This window comes from Natator depressus, chromosome 11 (assembly GCF_965152275.1).
Source record: "Natator depressus isolate rNatDep1 chromosome 11, rNatDep2.hap1, whole genome shotgun sequence".
Lineage (NCBI taxonomy): Eukaryota > Metazoa > Chordata > Testudines > Cheloniidae > Natator > Natator depressus.
Genome location: NC_134244.1, coordinates 51919459 through 51939835, shown reverse-complemented (window position 1 = coordinate 51939835; position 20377 = coordinate 51919459). Strand labels below are relative to the sequence as shown.

General features: G+C 41.8%; 1 protein-coding gene across 5 annotated transcripts in view; it reads right to left on the bottom strand.

Moving 5' to 3' along the window:
• Window positions 1–18585, bottom strand: part of MFSD6 (major facilitator superfamily domain containing 6) — a 42869-nt gene extending 24284 nt beyond the window's left edge. For all 5 annotated transcript variants that reach the window (XM_074967775.1, XM_074967776.1, XM_074967779.1 and 2 more), the window contains exons 1-2: window positions 18354–18585; window positions 2799–4373 (exon numbers count right to left, since the gene is read on the bottom strand). In XM_074967775.1, coding sequence (XP_074823876.1) covers window positions 2799–4318 — 1520 coding nt within the window. In that variant the 5' untranslated portion in view covers window positions 4319–4373; window positions 18354–18585. The remainder of the gene's footprint in view (window positions 1–2798; window positions 4374–18353) is intronic.
• Between the last annotated feature and the right edge of the window lie 1792 nt (window positions 18586–20377).

Genomic DNA, 20377 nt, shown 5'->3' with positions numbered 1-20377 from the left:
TGAAAACACCAGGAAATGGAAGTAACTTTATGTAGCCCTATGACTGACTGCTCTGACCACTCTGCTTGTATATTTTAACTCCTCCACTCCGTACATGTTTCTAGAGGCTTTAAGGTTCTTAGAGCAGGGAATTTCTTCCTATATATGTGCGTACAATATCTAGCACATTGTGGGTTCTACTGCAGTATAAAGAAAAATATTAAGAGGGGAAATTAGGTTTCACGTTAAGAGTTGACCTTAACTCCCAAGGTTGCACAGGAGCATTATACTACAAAGCTTTATAATTAGTGTTGTGTAAACTAACTCCTATTGATATCAAGATTAGGAACATCAAAGGTTAATGAAAAAAAGCAGTATTTAAAGGTACTCTAAGCAGCCAGGAGCTATGGAACTGTAGATTCCAAAGAATTTTGCATGTAGGAGATATACTTCAAAACCGGCAGTCTCCTGTTCAGCAAAACATCGATTGCTTCATACCCAGATTTAAAACCATTTTGACTATGATTTGCTAATGACTGTTCTTTCCATGAGTATTATACATTTCTCAATGTCACTGTGCCCTAAAAGAAAATTATGCATTTAACATGAGCAAGTCCCAGGTCCAGATTATCTCCACAATTACATTGCATACAAACAAACAGACAAGATATAATTATTATCTCTTGTTCATTTATACACCTTTAAAGTCAATATACACATGTAAATTCCAGGGCTTCAGCTCCATCAAGGGGTACTTTCTGGCGACATCGGGTGGCACGTACGTATCTCTTACCTGGGCCATGTCATTACCAAAACCTCCAATATACAGAATTTAGCCGTGGACTGTCAAATAAATAATCCTTAAATCTAATCTTTTATTTAAAAAGGAAGCTTTCCCTTCCATGATCACTCCTTCCACTTCACTTTTCCATCCAAATGCATCTAGACCTAGAGTAATGAAAGTACTACATCCACACATCTGGCATAAGACCTCTTGTCAAAACACAGTGCCTCATAACTCCACCAGTTTATTTATGTTTCTTTTTCAACAGACACTTTAAATGTCAGAGAAGAAATACATATCTTTTTAGACTGCAATCCATCTACTGCCTGTCACATAACATAAGGCTAATATTCAATACACTTCATATGAGAGGAGGAAAGCAAATTTAATATGCCAAAACCAAAACATTTTCATGCTGCAGGTGTAGAAACCATCTCAAGGTTTCAGCATGGTCTATGAGCTGAAAATGAAAAAGTATCTTTTGCTATTAAATTACACTCTTCTTTTTTCCTTTGCCTGCGAAGTGCCAGTAAATTTTGTTAACTAATTATGTGTAAAATTTAAAGTTATGAAAGCTATTTAGCCTTATTATGCAATCTACTTAAATGGAAGAAAGATATGAAAATATGACAACTCCTGCTTCACCAATAAAAACAAGTGAAGGGAAGGGAGAGAACATCTTGTGATCAGCACAGAAAAATGTATACTGGTTTGCTTAAAATAATGGATCTAGGTTAATTAAAAGCCTAAAGACTCTACTTGGTATAAAATTTGATGTCCCAAGTGCCAGGCACAGTAACTTGAGAGATCACTTGAAACATACCTTTGGCTGAGGTCAAGAGAGACAACAGTGGGATCAACTCACTGAAAACAAACAGGACAGGATGCAGAAAAAACTGCATGACCCATATGGTTGAAAATGCACTGACATCTAGATAACGGATCCTCAGGTGTATTGGGAGAGGGTATGGGAACAAGACTACATATACAGTTTTGTGAAAATATGCTTTGCCTCTGTTTAGGGGACCACCGTAAGATGTGACAATATTACACATTTCAAGATAAACAAGCCCAGAATAGATTGTTGTTCAAACAAATCATGGAGTTTTGAAGCAAAATCATTGGGGATGCACTTTAAAGTAATCCTTTCAAGGTTACACTGCCAAATATCACTGAAGTGCTGAGAAAACATTTTGGGTGTTATGAGTAAGTTACATCATATACATGTTTAAAATGGACATTTCTTTCATCAGGCAGTCACGTATCTGAGTGTACGCAGGTCAGGCAGAGATCTTTAAAACAAGGGGCAAGAGTTGTTTTGGAGAAGTGTTGCCTCACTGTTTAAATCCACAGTAAACAGAGTTCTCCAATTTAGAGACTGTAACCTAGTCCCATTCTCTAGAGAATGTATTCACGGTATTTATATACATTTTTGTAATATAAAGTTATAGCACTGGAATATATTACAAATTCACTGTGCCACATTAGGAATTTGACAGAAATTGGGGGAAAGGATCATATTAAAAATAAGGCTTGCTAGAAAAAAATTCATAATAAACTTTCACCAGTTTCTAGCTTTTTTTTTTCTTTTTTAAATATTGGGTAAATGCTACAGGGATCTTTATGTTACTTCTTCTGTTTCTATTGCACTGGACTCCTACCTTGCCTGGTATATCAGAGAGACTACACTATTTCTGGATGTTCAGTGTTCTAGCACCAACACAATATCACTCCCTGAAATACTTCTAGGGATGGTGCTGGCAAATATTGACATCTTCACCGATGGTGCTCTCCAACAATGAAGAGATAAGTGAGGTTGTTCATCTCCAGGCAGAACCATTCTTGGTCCAGCTCAGCCAGGAAGAGCATAACTTAAAAAAGTCACATTTATAAGCAGCACAAATATAGTAAAAAAACAGATTCACAGGAGGAGACTATTTAAAACAGAGAAACATGAGGCTAACTCAACTTAATACTCTAGACACTTAGCTCCAATAACACGTGCACAGTTCTTTAGTGATTGTCATTTGCTTACCTGATGTGACCAATCAGTTCAATCAACTTGTGGCTAAAGAAGTAGGCAGTCAGCTCAGATACATGGCTCAAGACAGAACAGACTCCAAAGAGGGTGGTAGTGCCATTCAGGTCTTCCAAGTGCCAGTAGAGAAAGGTGAACACAAACCCATACCCAAACCCCATAAACCAAGCCACGAACAGCACAGACCCATACTGTATGCTGCAAAGGAGCTTTATCAGGTCCCAAAAACTGAATGACTGAGACTGGCTTATGCTGCTGGGGGTGTCATCAGAGGATTCAGTGGAGGCATTTCCATCCACCTGTGGGATCTCTACTTCCTTCCTCTTGTTTTCATCTTCTTTGTAGTGGTTATAATGGAATCTGAACTGGGTGGCCACAATAAGTGCCATTGACATCAGTACACCAAAGACTATGAAAACAATCCTGTAATTCTTGTACTCAGGAGCTTTACACCCCAGACCTTCGATGATCACTTCTATACGGGTATAGTCTATACCAATTCCCACCGACAGCATGGCCAGTCCCCAGCCCAGAGAGCCCCACATTCGCTGCAAGCCATAGCGGTCCCTGTGTTTGCCAAGATATTGGAGAGTCACGGTGTCCACAATGGTAACAGATGAGGCACTGAAAAACTCTCCTATAATGACAACCAAGAGAATGAGTAGAAAGATAGCTTCTACTTCTTGATGATCATAAACCAGCATGACATGGTCAAAAGATACTGGCTTCGTGGTGACAACAGGTGGTGGCGTAGGGTGGGTCATATTTTCTGGCAGTCCTGGGTTAGTGGTGGTATTCTTTGAAATAAAAGTTGTATTGTTGTTATCCAAGGCAAGGTCTCCATTTCTGGTCTGAGCAGAAAATGGAAACAATTCCAAAGTTGGGGGACTGTTAGCTAACAGTCCCCGCTTCCCACGACCCTTCTGTAATGTAGCACTAGCTGTAGTTAGTAGAGAAGAAATCGTGGCATTTTGGGGCAGCGATGTTAAAAGGTGGCTGGCATTGGAAGGATGTGGTGGTGGAGGGACCTTTGGTACACATCTTAAGGTAGCTGGTCTAACAAATCCAATCCCCAGGTTAAATAAAATCCAACATAAAAGCGAAAAGAGAAGGACAACTTTCCCTTTTTTAAAGCGATCTGCCACCACTCCCCAGAAAGGAGCACTGCAGAACTCAATAAAGTACCTAATGCCCACCAGAAGTCCACTCTGACTGGGCGACATGCCCAGCTGCTTATAATACACAGGAAGCAATGGGTAAAGGGAGCCATATGCAGAATAAAAGAAAAAATAAAAGACCTTGGAGATCAGAAGATCATTGTTTATTTTGACACAGTGCCTTTCTAACCAGTCTAGCTCCTCATCTGGGACAGTGGTGGTCTCCGTTGAAGGGGTTTCATTTTGGGGCTGGAGATCTTGCTCCTTGGAAATTCCATTGAAAGGATCAGCAAGCACATACTTTCTCTTCTGCTCTTCTTCATCATCAGTTAAAATGGCAACTTTATCATCAGCCGCCATAGCTCACCACAAGCATCCGATACTCAACTCACTCTCCACAATGACTGCAGCTATCCTGTAGGGCAAATAAAATAGACTACAGTTAAAGCACAACAGAGAGAAGGAAGGGTGCAATCATGGAAGGTCAGGCACTGAGGAATAAAAGAAAGAGAGCCTCTTTTTATTACTTACATGCCCTGCCCATAAATACCTCAGGAGCTGAGGAAAGAAAAACATTGTATTCAACGGTTAATTCACTTTGATAATGCCAGACAATACTGGCAATCATGAAAAAGTGGATTTAGTGACTGACACTGCCACTACTATAGCAATTTATCTTCCAGCAGCAGTTCTGTAGCTCTTTGCAATAACCATTCTTTACATTTATTACAGGAGAGATTTTCAAAGGCACAAATAGGAGCTAGGCAACGAACTGAAATTTGTGCCTTTGAAATCTCCCCCTACAAGTCATCTACTTTCCTAAGAATCTAACTCCAGTATTTACAGTTTTGCTTAAATAACCGTAGGACAGAGAATGAGGTGACTCAGGGGACAAGTCATGAGATAGGAAGCTCTTCTTCACCAGTCATATCCATTACACCTGAAGGCCTATGCAAAATTATTTGATCTCCAACTGGAGTCCAATTTTGAGAAACGCTGAGCATCTGCAACTTCAGTTGAAGTCAGTGGGACTGTGGTTGCTCAGCATCTCTGGGAAAAAGAAACGTAAGGCCCCCTAGTTCCTAGAGGGCAGGTACCTACATCATAAAAATCATCCTCACAATTAGGTTGGAAGCCTCAGTAGCAGGGGACAAGGATCGAACAAGACATGGGATTAAACTGATCTTTTATCCCTTCCAAGGTTCAGAAATACAAGAGGGACTGAGGAGAAAACATATTGCCACTGCAGACCCCGTACTTATTCTGTGGAGAAACAGTGGATTTTAGGAAGGTCAGTCCTGTACCTTTTTACAAATAATAATGAATTTAAAAACCAATTTTAAAAGCCACCAGGATTTAGATTTTGCTTTTAAGAGCATCTTTCATACTTAAGGTGCTCATAAAAGATCTTAATAATACTGTTAGCCATTAGTAATTTTCCTTACGGGGAACAAAACATCGGTTTCCCATACAGAAGTGCAGTCCATTAGTTCTTGGCTACCAGATTGGAGACATATTGCATTAATTTGAGATTTTGTGGCATTAATATTTGTAAACTCAACCTGGAAAAAAAATTAGATTCACAAACTATATAATGTAAATAGGTTTCATTCTAAATAAATATTTCAGTGCATGTTTCTGGATAAGTCAAGAGATGCCACAAAACAATTTAACTTAAATATTTAATAGATACTCTCTTGCCTGAAGCAATATATTTGTGTTTTTCTCTCTGGATCAACTTACGTTCCAAAGCAGAATTTTTTAAGGTCTAAGTTTTAATTATAGTGGTTTCAAACTCTTTTGGATTGCTGATAAACTGTTCCACTTTAATTTATTAATGTCATAATATTTAAATTGTGAAATATAGAACATGTTTCTCCAGTGAGTCCTTTAATATTCTATAAGGAACTTAACTTCCTAGTCTCAAAAAGCTGAGAAGCCCTCATAAGATTCCAATCTCTAATATTTTAGAATCAGATTGGAAGCTTAGTTTTGCCTTTTTACTAATTCATTGTTGATTGAGATAGGCAGAGATTATCCTTTTAAATAATCTGCTTATAGTTCAGAATTTTTTCCCAAACTTTAAGGGCAATAACTGACCAGGGATGTAAGTTTAAAAGATTTCTTTCTAACCTAGTAGTATTCACAGGTATTATTCTATTTCAGTGATGTTTATTAAGTTCTGTTCCATATTCCAAGGTGCATTAGGTAGTTGTACTTAATTAAAAAACAAAAACAAAAACAAAAACAAAAAAACCATCAGAAGTAGGAAGCCTGCCAAACAAATCAGTGGGGCCACCAGATGATCGAGGTGCTAAAGGAGCACTCAAGGAAGATAAGGCCATTATGGAGAAGCTAAATTAATTCTTTGCATCAGTCTTCGTTGAAGAGGACGAAATGAAGATTCCCATGCCCGAGCCATTCTTTTTAGGTGACAAATCTGAGGAACTGTCCCAAATTGAAGTGTCATTAGAGGCGGTTTTGGAACAAATAAATTAAACAGTAATAAGTCACCAGGACCACATGGTATTCACCCAAGAATTCCGAAGGAACTCAAATATGAAATAGCAGAACTACTAAATGTGGTATGTAATCCATCATTTAAATCAGCTTCTGTATCAGGTGACTGGAGGATAGCTAATATGCCGCTAATTTTTTTAAAAGGCTCAAGAGGTGATCCTGGCAATTACAGGCTGGTAAGCCTAACTTTAGTACTAGGCAAATTGGCATGATTTCCCTTTACAAAAGCCATGTTGACTCTTCCCCAATAAATCATGTTCATTTATGTGTCTGATAATTCTGTTCTTTACTATAGTTTCAACCAATCTATTAGAATTCTTTGAGGGGGTCATTAAACATGTGAACAAGGGTGACCCAGCAGATATAATGTACTTGTATTTTCAGAAAGCTTTTGACAAGGAGCCTCACCAAAGGCTTTTAAGCAAAGTAAGCGGTCATAGATAAGAGGGAAGGTCCTCTCATGGATCAGTAACTGGATAAAAAGATAGGAAACAAAGGATAGAAATAAATGGTCTGTTTTAAGAATGGTGAGAGGTAAACTGCAGTGTCCCCCAGGGGTCTGTATTGGGACCAGTGTTTTTTCAACATAGCCATAAATCTGGAAAAAGGGTTAAACTGTGAGGTGGCAAAATTTGCAGATGCCACAAAATTACTCAAGATAGTTAAGTCCAAAGCAGACTGTGAAGAGTCACAAAGGGAATCTCACAAAACTGGATGACTGGGCAACAAAATGGGAGATCAAAGTCAATGTTGATAAATGCAAAGTAATACACACTGGAAAACACAATCCCAACTATACGTATAAAATGATGGGGTTTAAATTAGCTGCGATCACTCACAAGAGAAATATTTGACTCATTGTGGATAGTTCTCTGAAAACATCTGCTCAATGTACAGCAGCAGTCAAAAATGCTAAAAGAATGTTAGGAACCATTGGGAAAGGGACAGATAAGACGACAGTAAATATAAAACCACTATCTATATCCACAGTATGCCCATACCTTGAGTATGTATATTAGAAATAGAAATGGTACAGAGAAGGGCAGCAAAAATGATTAAGGGCATGGTACAGTTTCAATATGAAGAGAGATTAAGACAACTGGGACTTTTCAGCTTGAAAAAGAGATGACTAAGGAGGGATATGGTAGAGGTCTATAAAATATTGACTGGTGTGGAGAAAGTGAATAAGGAAATGTTATTTACTTCTTCACATAACACAAAAACCAGGGGTCACCCAATGAAATTAACAGGCAGGATGTTTAAAACAAAGGAAGTACTTCTTCACACAACGTACACTCAATGGAGGGGACTCATTGCCATGGGATGTTGGTGGGAGGGATAGCTCAGTGGTTGGAGCATTGGCCTGCTAAACACAGGGTTGAGAGTTCAATCCTTGAGGGGGCCATTTAGGGCTCTGGGGTAAAATTGGGGATTGGTCCTGCTTTGAGCAGGGGGTTGGACTAGATGACCTCCTGAGGTCCCTTCCAATCCTGATATTCTATGATTCTATGTTGTGAATGCCAAAAGTATAACAAGGTTCAAAAAAGAATAAGGTAAGTTCATGGAGGATAGGGCCATCAACAGCTATTAGCCAAGATGGTCAGGAGTGCAACCCCATGCTCTGGGTGTCCCTAACCCTCTGACTGCCAGATGCTGGGACTGGACAACAGGGGATGGATCACTTGTGAATTGCCCTGCTCATTCCCTCTGAAGCAGCTGGCATTGGCTGCTGTTGGAAGACAGATACTGGGCTAGATGAAGCATTGGTCTGACCCCGTATGCCATTCTTATGTTCTTAATGTTTGTGGAATGAGCTGCAGTAGCCCAGTAATATAATATAAATTTTAGTCTGGAAAGCTCATCTCTTTCTCACAGACGATTTTGTAATAAAAAATGCCTGCAGATAAAAATCAATCACAATGCTGGAGTCCAGAGAATTTGAAATTTTTAAACAAGTTCAGTGTTACCAATTCTAGGATTTTACCATGAATGATGCAATACTTGGTGTTTTTCTCACCTACCCCAGCTGATGAATAATATTACCTGAGAATCTCTTCTTTCATTTCAGAAAAAGTTTCTAGCCCTCATAGTTGAAAAGGTTGAAAACAAGAACCCTAAAGGCTCTAAAACCAGAAGACAAATTAAAAAAAAAGTGACTTTTTGTTCTTAAGACTCATGATTTTTAAATCAATGTCATAATTTTGGGGGCCTGAATCTTGATTTTTAAATGTTTGGAGTTGGCAGTACTGCAAATTGCAGAAGTTTTCTAAATAACTCATGCACACTCTTGTCAAATTTGAAAATCATTTTTCTTGCTCTTATTCACTAATATCACAATAATCTCTTAAAACCAGTTTTTGGAGTATACATTAGGTCTGGTATGTTAAATACTATTACTAATCAATTTAATTAGACTGCTGGAATCACTGAGACAAGTTCTTTTGCACATTTACAGTGGACTTTTTCTATTATTGTTCATTTTTGGTTGAAAAACACACAAAACAAATTCTACGAATTACCACGTTAGATTTGCCCTTGAGTCTTCAGTTTTTCTTTTAAGCCTGCCTTGGTTCTGCAACTTGTGGGTGGGCAGCCCCCTATTCATGGGTGGAACCCCGCTGACTTACAAGGAGTCAATTGAAGGACCATGGCCTTAATCTCTACCCTCATATTAACCTTATGAACCTATAAAAGTATCTCCATGCTAATTCTAGCTGCTAAGAGTTAGTGTGTCAGAGTTTGGTTTCTCTCGATTATAGACAAGTTCTCTCTTACATTGCAAGATCAAGTGACAAAATGTCGTGCAGTTTGACATCATCTCTTCTTAGGTCAAGAGAAGCCACAATAATCTTGATTAAAAACAAAAACAAATACATTATATTCCTAATCCTATGCATATGGATTCAAAACTATCTGATTTAGCACCACAAATACTTGGGTGGCAATGTACAAAGAATTTTTAAACACAACAAACATGATTCTTAATTTGTCTTTTTATTTTCAGTTTCCTTTCCAATTGGAATAGGTTTCAGATTTATGTTTCCTTGAGTATGTTAATTTTATTAGGTTTATTGATAACTAATATTTTACAATTGTTTATTATTGTTGGGGTTTAAAAATATTAAGCTATTGGATCTTTTCCTCATATGTTTTTACATCTGCTCTTGCATCCATTTTCTTCTAAATTTGTTATGTATGTGTAATGTGATAGAAACACCTGTATTTTCACTGTATTTTGTCCATAAACTTCTTAGTAAAATGTTATAGAAAAATATTTCATCAAACAAAAATTTTAAAGTAAATATTTCATTGAATTCCATTAGTAATACACTATATACCCTTCAGTAATCGGACACAGTAGCAGCATTAGCAGAAATTTCACAGGATTACTTTTCAGATTTTGAGCAGAGTCAATTTTTTATATGTGGTGTTAATTAAAAAAAAGGGGGGGGGGGAAATAGTGGAAATGAACAAACTAACAAATAGATTCTTTGGAATTTCCTACAATGGTTCCAACGATGGCTTTCCAACTTATAACAAAAAGGCAACACAGCTTGGACATTAGGCAGCTCTACAGTGAAATCAAACTAAGCAGCAGCAAAAACCATTTATAAAGTTATGTATAAATTGAAGTGAGAGGAATAGTCTATACCTTCCCCATTCCAAGGTTAGTTTAACTACAACATCACTACTGAAATTTTACGAACGTTACTGCTTTGTAAAAATATTTTCCATATCTACAAAACTATAGTCCTAAGGGACAGTGTGTGGACTATAGTTCTAAGGATCAGCTTGGGCAAACTACAAACAGTTGTAGCCAGGAACAAACATGTTGAGAGTGTCCAGACTAGATCCCTTACCAATGTATTAACTATCTGGAGTTAACTGGCATTCTACTGGAGCCAAAAAAAACTCTAGTGAAGACAAGGCCTTAGAAGAACATGGTGATGGAGCGTGGCGTTTTAGCCAGGGGCTACTGAACACTGAGTTCTGACCTCATCATAGAAATCGCGAACATACGTTCTGAAGGCACTTTTTACCAATTTACCCAAGTGACAAGGTTAAACTGAAGAGTAGCCACTAGCAAATATCATGCATGCTCCAATTTAGTTGCATTGATTAAAGGATTGCCTGTGAGAGATCTTGAACAGCCTAATAAACCATTTGCAAAGAGGTGAGGTGTAGCATGTTGCACAAATCCACCTGTGTGATACTACCAAGAGGGATCTTGTCCTCCAACATGCAGGGCAAATAAACAAACTTCCCAGAAGTTAAAGTGCCCAAATCACTCACACAGACATAAGGGAGAACTATGTATGTAGGTCCTCAATATCTGAACACCTCCCCGACATGAAGTTCATAACACTTCCTCTCCGTTATGAGGTATTATTCTTCCCATATTACAGACGCAGAGAGAGGAAGCCACCTGCCCAAAATCACACAGGAAGTCTGTGGCTGTTCCAAGAATAGATGCATAGACTCAGTTTATGAGACCACCCTTCCTCTAAGACTACTTACATAAACTTACACTGGCTTCCTTTTAACTACAAGCCTAGCCTTCCTCTCTCTTTTGTGAGTGTGTATCGTTACTTACCCACAACTAAAAAGAAATCAGCTATATGCAAGAAAAACTCTGAAAAATAAAAGGAGTAATTGTGGCACCTTAGAGACTAACAAATTTATTTGAGCATAAGCTTTCGTGAGCTACAGCTCACTTCATCGGATATATATTACAGATGCAGAGAGAGGAAGCCACCTGCACTGTTGCATCTGATGAAGTGAGCTGTAGCTCACGAAAGCATATGTTCAAATAAATTTGTTAGTCTCTAAGGTGCCACAAGTATTCCTTCTCTTTTTGAGAATACAGACTAACACAGCTGCTACTCTGAAATCTGAAAAATAAATAATTCCTTCTGTTGTAAGTCAGTGTTCCTGTTCTTTCACCTCTGCTGTATTTAGTTAGGTTTTACTTCAAACATTCAAATCTATACCGTTTTACTCATTTTGTGGCTGATTTTTTGCCAAGAAATCATCAATAGGATCATCTAGCTTTAATAATGATCTTCCACAATAAATGTTAAACGCAGGGAGAAAAGGGAGGCAACCCTTTGCTCTGAGAAACGAATACAGATAAAGTGGGTGTCTCATGCTAGCTTTAATATCTAATATTACCCTCAAGAGAAAACCCCAGTGACTTCTTATAGTCAATTGGCTTGCCGGAGCCAGCTGTCACAATATTTCCCACTATATGTTAACCAGACATCTTATGTAGATTATTTTAATACTTAACATTAAAGAATGAATTTTAGAAAATCAAATGAAGATAAATTTATAAAAATCTTTACAAGAGAAAAAACAATCTGATTTGTTCCTAAAGCAGGTAGAAAAATCATAGAAAATATATGTGTTTTTTGAGGCACCCCACTGTCATGAGACAATTTAATTTTTCTGTTGCATATAGTGACATACAACACATACAAGCCTGAAACAGGCAGAATCTTCTGGAGAGGCCAAGCAGAGAATAGCAGGCTTTTAAACTCAAAGTAATATAAAGAAGGTTGCACACAAAGTAATTTCTCTTCACATTAATGTAATAATGTATCTCGTTAAAACACTTATTTCTATTTATTTTTAATTTCACAAAAGGTACTTATTCACACTGACTCTAGGCATTCTGATAGTTAAAAGAACACAATCATACAAGGAATTGGAAAATACAAAGAGGCAATCTATTCCAGGCAGCCCAACCTGGCACTACAAATCAATCCCTATAATCAAAGGAAAGGATCGAGTACATCAAAACTCAGTTCTCCCCCCGCACTTACCCTTCCCAAAAGTCTGAGAAAACATGTGTACTTTGTAGCGTGCGGTGAAGTCAACAAATCTGATAGGGGAATGAATGCCAGAATTGAGGGGCCCCCCTTCATAGAGGGGGCCTAACTTGGTCCTATCATTAGCCCCATCTCTTTTAAATCAAGGAGTACACAACTCAAGAGCCTCCATGCAGCAAGTGCAGCAGTATAGCAGGGACACAGCAGCAGCCTCCCAGGGAGGCAGATCCCAGGCCACTTGGGATATGTCTACACTGCAATTAAATACTTGCGGCTAGCCCATGTCAGCTGGCCCGTGTCAACTGGCTCAGACTTGTGGCTATAAAATTGCACCGCAGACGGTTCGGCTCAGGTTGGAGCCCAGGTTCTGGGACCCTTCCCACCTTGCACGGTTCCTAGAGTTCGGGCTCCAGCCCAAGTCCAAGTGTCTACACTGCAATTTTACAGTACTGCGAGCCCGAGTCAGCTGACACGGGCCAGCTGACCTGGGCTACTTGCCAGCCATGGGTGCTTAATTGCAGTGTAGACATACACGTAGGGCTTTATAGGCCAAAACCAGCACCTTAAATTCCACCTAGAAACCAACAGGCGATTAGGTTTGATACCTTAGGGGGAACTGCTAATACTTAAATATATAGCATAAATATTTGATTTTAAACAAGAAATTGAGCATAGTTAAGCATCAAAAAGCAATATAAAGTTAGAGAGCCTCAAAAAATGAGCATATTAAGTGCAAAAGCCATAATTTGTTTTACACATAGTGTAGACACTTACAGAAGGACTTTGATGAGTTAAGTACCTTCAACAATATGTGCACAAAATTATATTTACATATCACAGAAAACTAATACATCAGAGAGCATCCAAAACAGGAAGCATTAACGAAAGCCTTCAAATCCATAGCTGTATCAAAAAAAGCAGATTGGATTGCAGTCTGCATGGCATTGATAAATCAGATGCGAGTTTATCAGTGAGGCCTTCCATGTCAACATACCAATATGGCATCAAGTTCCTGTTTAACCCTCTCAGATTTTCGTTAAACTTGGCCAGTAGAGCAGGTTTGCAATAAACAAGAGAAATTTCACACGAAAATTTCTATTAGCAGATTTTCAAGTGTTCAGCCACTCATTCCTCTAAAATAATACTTCACAAAATTTACTCGATATCTTGCTAATCACTGTTTAATTTAGAAATACCCCTGTGCTACAGTTGAAGATGATCCTGTGTCAGTGCTTACAAGTTGTGCACTTCTTTAACAGTTACATAACATTCGTTGCTAGCCATCAGAGCCAATAAACAGTGCATGAACTTATGTAAGGCATCGGAAGTGGTGTTTCTGTGTCTAGTGTTGAGCTATAGAGGTAACAGAGCTAACTTTCCTCCACAAACATCCTGACAAGACAATCTGTTTCAAAGAATAGGTGAATAAAAGAATATTAGAAACTGCAGAATTATGGGATAAATGGGGTTTCTACTAAAGCCATTGCATATTTTGCCTTTGAGACACCAGCAGAACAGGGCTGAATCTGCAGTGACTAACAAGCAGTCCCATACTGACTACAATGGGACTATCCCCTTTACCAAAATTACATATGCGAGTCTTCATAAGATTGTGCTCTATATCTGTATTATGCTTTGTTGTTTTAACACTACAAACAAAAACAGGATGTGCAGGACCTTTCATATAGCCTTTTAGGTGTATACTCATCAGAACTTGATTGCTTTGGCATCAGTTTTCATTCCAAAAGCACTGCTATAGAGTACAGAGTCAGGCCCACAGTATTGTACTATCAGAACTTCAAAAGTCATCACTTTATCCTCCTTTATATCCATTTTAAAAGGTCCTTTGGTGTGATGCCTACAAATCACTACCATTGGTTACACTGGTGACCACCTGAAACTTCCAACACCTCTATGACTACTTACTTATGCAAACACCCAAATCTTTGCTCTTGTCTCATCCTCCCTCTTCTCCATCTCTCTGTTGATTCACCTGTTTAGTATTTAGAGAATGTGATTGTTAGCCCTCTGGATCAGGGGCTGGCTCTGTTATTTGTTCAAATCCTCTAATCCCTTTGTAGGGATTAAGGCAATACAACAAAGAAATAACAGTAAATTCTCTACTGCCTAGCACTTTGTGTATTTATTTACACCTAAACGAAGTGGATGTAAATGCTACCCTTCTGGTTTGGTAACATTTTACACTCACTTTGCCCATGTAAATGACAATACAAGATGCAAGACAGTGGGCAGTCAGACCCTGCATTTATTATATGTATAGACCAGCGGTTCTCAAACTGTGAGTCATGAACCCATATTAATGGGGTCACCAGAGCTGATGACAGACTTACTGGGGCCCAGGGCCAAACCCCATCGCCCAGCACTAAAGCCCAAGCCCCACTCCCTGGGTGGTGGAGCTCAGGTTACAGGTCCCACCCCCACGTGAGGATGAAGACTTTGTGCTTCGGCTTTCCTCCACTCACCCCTGGGACGGTAGGGCTCGGGTGGGCTCAGGCTTCAGTCCCCGCTCCTGGGGTCATGTAGTAATTTTTGTTGTCAGAAAGGGGTTGCTGTGCAATGAAGTTTGAGAACCCCTAGTATAGACTAGACTCAGTTCAGGAGAGGCTGGTATTTCCAACAGACACAGCCTTTATCAGCTCCTCTGGAACACCACATTTATTTACACTATCTGCTTAATTAGGAAATATTTATTTATCCTTATTTCAAAGTACTGCAGAAAAATATTTGCCAAACAACATTATAGTTTATTCAGCTATAATATGATTTTTTACTGCTAGAATTTTCTCCACTCACTTACGTAAGAGTATTGTTTTGACCCAACTGAGAATGGAAGGGTTTTTACTAAACAGTTTATATCCAAGATTGAACCAATCTTTAATAGGTTATAATCTGATAGTGAAAGTCATATGGATTTTAAGTATGTAGTTTTTATTTTAAAACTACCAGTAGCTACATCTTATGAGATGCTAACACAAAACTAAGTCTTCAACTCTATACATGGCAGCAAACACTATTCACAGATAAATATTAAACTTCTGCTGGGTTTGTGAGGTAAGCTCATATACTACATATGCCAATAGCTATGCTGATAAATGAAGCATGCAAGAGTATGAACAAAGTAGTAAATAAAAAGTTCCTACGAGAATGTGGTTAGTTCACTAAGATCTTAATTTTTTTTAAATATACATTGAATATCTGCCCGAGGGAGTGTCATGTGTAGACACCCCCAGCACAAGATAAAAAGTGACCATGCTCCTGAAGATGTTTTAGAGAAAACTTGGCATTTGGTCAGTGTCTCCAGTGAAATGTGAACTATTAACACAGTATATTCCATCAAAACCTGGATGTTCAACTGGGAAGCACTGGTTAATTTGGAATGGAATGACTCAATTACAGAGAATTAGGCCTCACCCACAACACTGAATACTATGTTGCTACAATTTCTAGAGAACAAGGTTAGCGTCCTATGGAGGTTATAGTCTAACCACAGCACATGCCAAAGATCTGAACTGAGAGGAAAGACTGGATGTGACCAGTTTCCTCAAAAAACAGCATGTGCGCCGATCCACCCGAAACACTCATGTTCTTATAAAGGACCTGGGAAAATTGGCTAAACAGAAACCTGTTTGTCAATCAGAAAGGTCAAACATATTTGAAGAATAGATCTCAGAGATACCAGGAAAGTGCTATGAGAGAGGATTCAACCTGAGGAGAATACCTATATATCTCCCAACTACAGTGTAAGGCAGTGGTTCCCAAACTGGGGTTTGTGAACCCCTGGGATTTCGCAAAATGTTACAGGGGGTTCTCGGGAAAAAATTCCCTAATGGTGGACAGAGCTGTCTTTAGGGACTCCGGGCAGCATGGAGCCAGCAGCCTGGAGCCCCTGGACTTCCAAGAGCTAAGTAGATCAAAGCAAGCATATCTATCACACTGAGAAGATTTAAACTTCAAGACTCTTTATAATAAATAGAAAGGGAGGTGGATATTTTTTGCTGTTTTTAAAATTAAATAGGCAGCTACTATTGTTTTTAAAATGATTATGAAGACCAACTTTAAGCTTTGTTGTAACGTGTGTTGTTTGCCTGGACGGCTCAAGACCTGAATTCTTGTGTAGGAGGAACTCTTTGAGTTGACTTTTTAAATACCTTCATGCTATTTCATATCTGATACTCCTTGATGAAATGGAGGAGCCTTGTCTTATAACAGGCTTATTCAAAGTGATACAAGCTACGAAAGTGAGATCTTGGAAGAGTGTTGCCGTTTTCATAATGTAATAAAAATACTGTAATAATAATTAATAATAAATAGCGTGTAATAAGCATGTCATAAAAACAAATTTTATATTTCCACGATCACTGCTTTTATCATTTATACTCAGGTAAAGGAGAAAAATCCCTGGAAATATTAATTTTTAGGAGGTGGTTCGTGAGACTTGACATTTCAGTGAAAGGGGTTCACAGGTTGTTAAGTTTGGGAACCACTGGTGTAAGGGAAGGGAGAAAATACTTGGAGTAACATGGGTGGTGGATATAGATAGTCTTCAAAGTAGATGGGAGGCACTGCAGGTTATGGGGAGGGGGAGAAGAGAGGGCTGCACTAGCTGGGAGAGAAGCTTGTCTAGTATGATGATTATCACCCTCTTAATACTTTTAGATAAAAAGAAAATCTGACTGGTCCCCACATGCAGGAAGAGCAGGCTGGAAGACTGGTGTGTGGTCAGAAAAAGGAAGCAAAGCAAGTCCCCATTATCACAGTGAGAAACACCCTCAAGGCAATCCCTGTAACTACTAAATCCTCCTGTACAATTAAAAAGAATTTGCGCACACACACCGCTGAAAAACACTTCAACTGAACCCCCAAATTACCCAATCCCTATATGGAAATACCCTATCACCCCTCTTAATTTCCAAACCCTGTTCCTTCCATCCAAGAGCCCTGAGCCATCTTCCTGACACCAAAAATCTTTCATCCCACCACTGCGGCCCTCAGAGAAGAGAAACGGAATGGAGTTTACGAAACTGGACTAGTTCTCAGGAAAGAGAGGTTTGTTCCTAGCTCAGCCACAGACCTCCTGAGTGACCTTGGGCAAGACACTTATTCTCTCTCAAGGTCTTACCTCCCTACCTCACAGGGTGCAAGGTATATACACACACACTAATGTTTGTGATGTACTACTCAGATACTACAGTAGCCCAGCACCACAGAAAAGCCTGCTAACAAAAACATTTCGTCCTAGCAGTTATGCCTGCTCCTCCCCTTCTTCCAGTTTACCCATTTGAAAGGCCACACCTTCATTTCTGGTTATTTGAAAGGCCACCTCCTTGTGATAAAGGCTTTTCACTATACTCCAAAGAGACATGTAAATCTCACTCCATTTTGCTAGGTAATTCACTCAGTTTGGGGTATCGCTCATTCAAACGGACCTAGCTTGGCAGTGGTGCAGAGATGACTTCTGTCGATGTACAAAGACAAGAGCTGGCTGACTGGGCAGGGGGGTTTCATGCCGAGGGGCAGGTGCACGTCGGGGGAACGATGGCTCCTCCGCACGCAGCCCCCGGGCACCCTGCTCCGCAGCGCCTTTGTTTGCAAGGGCAGTTACGTTTGCGGAAGTCCATGCCCGGGCGGTGCGGCAGCTTCCACGTTACAAAACAAATGCGAACCGGGTTACTCAGTCTCACCTCCCCGAGCTGTGGCACCAATGGTGGACCGGGCAGCACGCAAAGCCCCGTGTCCACCACAGCCAGGGCGGGGAGAGGAAGGGATGGGGTTAAAGGCAGGTAAACGAACCATCCTCTGGAATAAAGCAACAGCAGCTGCCGGCACCAGTCTCGGAGCCAACGGAGTCACACCAGAGACAAGTCACTGCCAGCCCCCCGGGCACCCCCCGCCAGCCCCCGGGAACCCCACCCACCCAGCCTGCCCAGGGCCTCCAGTTCTCAGCCAGCGGCAGGCGCAGCAAGCCGGGGCAGATTTCCCTGCTTTCCCCCGAGTGCGCGTGGAGGCGACGGGCAATGACTCACCTCGTGCGGGGGGGTCCCTCACAGCCTCTTCCCTCTCGCGGCTGCTCCCGGAGCGCGCGGCGGCTGCTGCTGCAGGGGGCCGCGCACCATCCCCCGCCGCCGCCAGCTCCTCTGCGCACGAGCGCTGCGGAGCTCAGCAGCCGACCCGACCTCCAGCGGCTGCTGCTGCACGGTGCCGGCTGGAGCCACAGCGCGGAGGGCAGGGCCCGACCCAGAGTCAGCCGGGACTCCGCCCTCCCGGCGCTCCGCGCCCCGCACGCCAGGGGGCAGGCCTGGCACAGCGTGGAGCGCCCTCCCGCGGCGTGGGCCGGGGCACGGAGCAGCGAGCTGGGCACATCTGCCCTGTAACAACCTGCCCGGGGGCCGCCTTAACCCTGCCCCGGTCCGGCCAGGCGCGGGGGTATCGGTGAAAGCCTCGGATCTCCGCCTTCATCACCCCCTACCGACACCCCTTGGGGTATCCACCCTCATCACCCCCTACCGACACCTCCTGTGGTGTCTGCCCTCATCATCTGGTACTGACACCCCCTGTGATATCTGTCCCTCCTCATCCCCTACCAGCACCCCCTGTGGTATCCACCCTCATCATCTGGTACCGACATCCCTTGTAGTATCCATCCTCATCATTTGGTACCGACAGCCCCTGTGGTGCCCAACCTCCTCATCTGGTACCGACACCCCCTGTGGTATCCGTCCTCATCATCTGGTACCGACAGCCCCTGTGGTGTCCGCCCCCCATCATCTAGTACCGACACCCCCTGTGGTATCTGCCCCTCATCACCCCCTACCGACACCCCCTGTGGTATCCGCCCTCATCATCTGGTACCAACAGCCCCTGTGGTATCTGCCCCTCATCACCTCCTACCAACATACCCTGTGGTTTCTGCCCCTCATCATTGCTACCGACATTCCCTGTGGTATATGCCCTTCATCACTACCTACCAACACCCCCTGTGTATCCACTCTCATCACCCCATATCAACACCCTGGGTGATCTCCACCCCGATCATTCAATACTGACACCCCCATGTGATATCCACCCTTGATCACCCTGAACTGACAGGCACTGTAATATCTGCCCCCATCCCTCAGTATTGACACTCGGGTGATATCTGCCCATATCAGACAGTGCCAACTCCCTATATGATATCTAACTAGGATTATCCAGTACCAACATACCATGCACGGATCACCCCATATCATTACTCCACGTGATATCTGCCCCAATCACCTAGTACCAATACCCCGCTTGATATCCACCCTTAATCACCTCGTACTAATACCCCAGGTGATATCTGCCAGTGTCACTGATCATCCAATACCAACAATTCATGTAAGGTGACCAGATAGGTGTGAAAAATTGGGACACTTTTTCTGCCTATGAAAGACATCAGGTCACCCTAAACCAATGTGATATCAGCCACTGACAGGGGTGAAAGTAAGTCGAGTGACTTACCCATACACTGGGGCCAACTCTGGCCCCTGGAAGGGGCGGGGCCTAGGGCGGAAAGGGTGGGTCTGAGGGGGTCAGAGCCAGCCCCAGCCCACCCTGTAAGGTAAGTGCCCCCCGTCCTTTTCCTTCTCCTCCTCCCCCACCGGGGTAGCAGCAGCCTGGGGACCCAGGGGGTATTTAAAGGGCCCAGGGCTCCCCTGCTTCTACTGCCCCGGTCCTTTAAATAGCCGCCAGAGCCCTGGGAAAGCAACGGGGCTCCAGCGGCTATTTAAAGGACTGGGGCGGCAGTGGCAGCTGGAGCCCCAGCCCTTTAAATAGCCCCTGGAGCCCCCCGCTAACCCCAGGGCTCTGGGGGCTATTTAAAGGGCCTGCGGCTCCTCTGCTTCTACCACCCCGGCCCTTTAAATAGCCGCTGGAGCCCCGCAGCCACTACCCCAGGGCTCCAGCAGCGGAGCTCTGGAGGCAATTTAAAGGGCCTGGGGCTCCAGCCACTGCTGGGAGCCCCAGGCCCTTTAAATTGCCCCCTGGGGAAGCCGGGCTGCCCCAGTACGGTGCACCGGCTCTTGCTGGT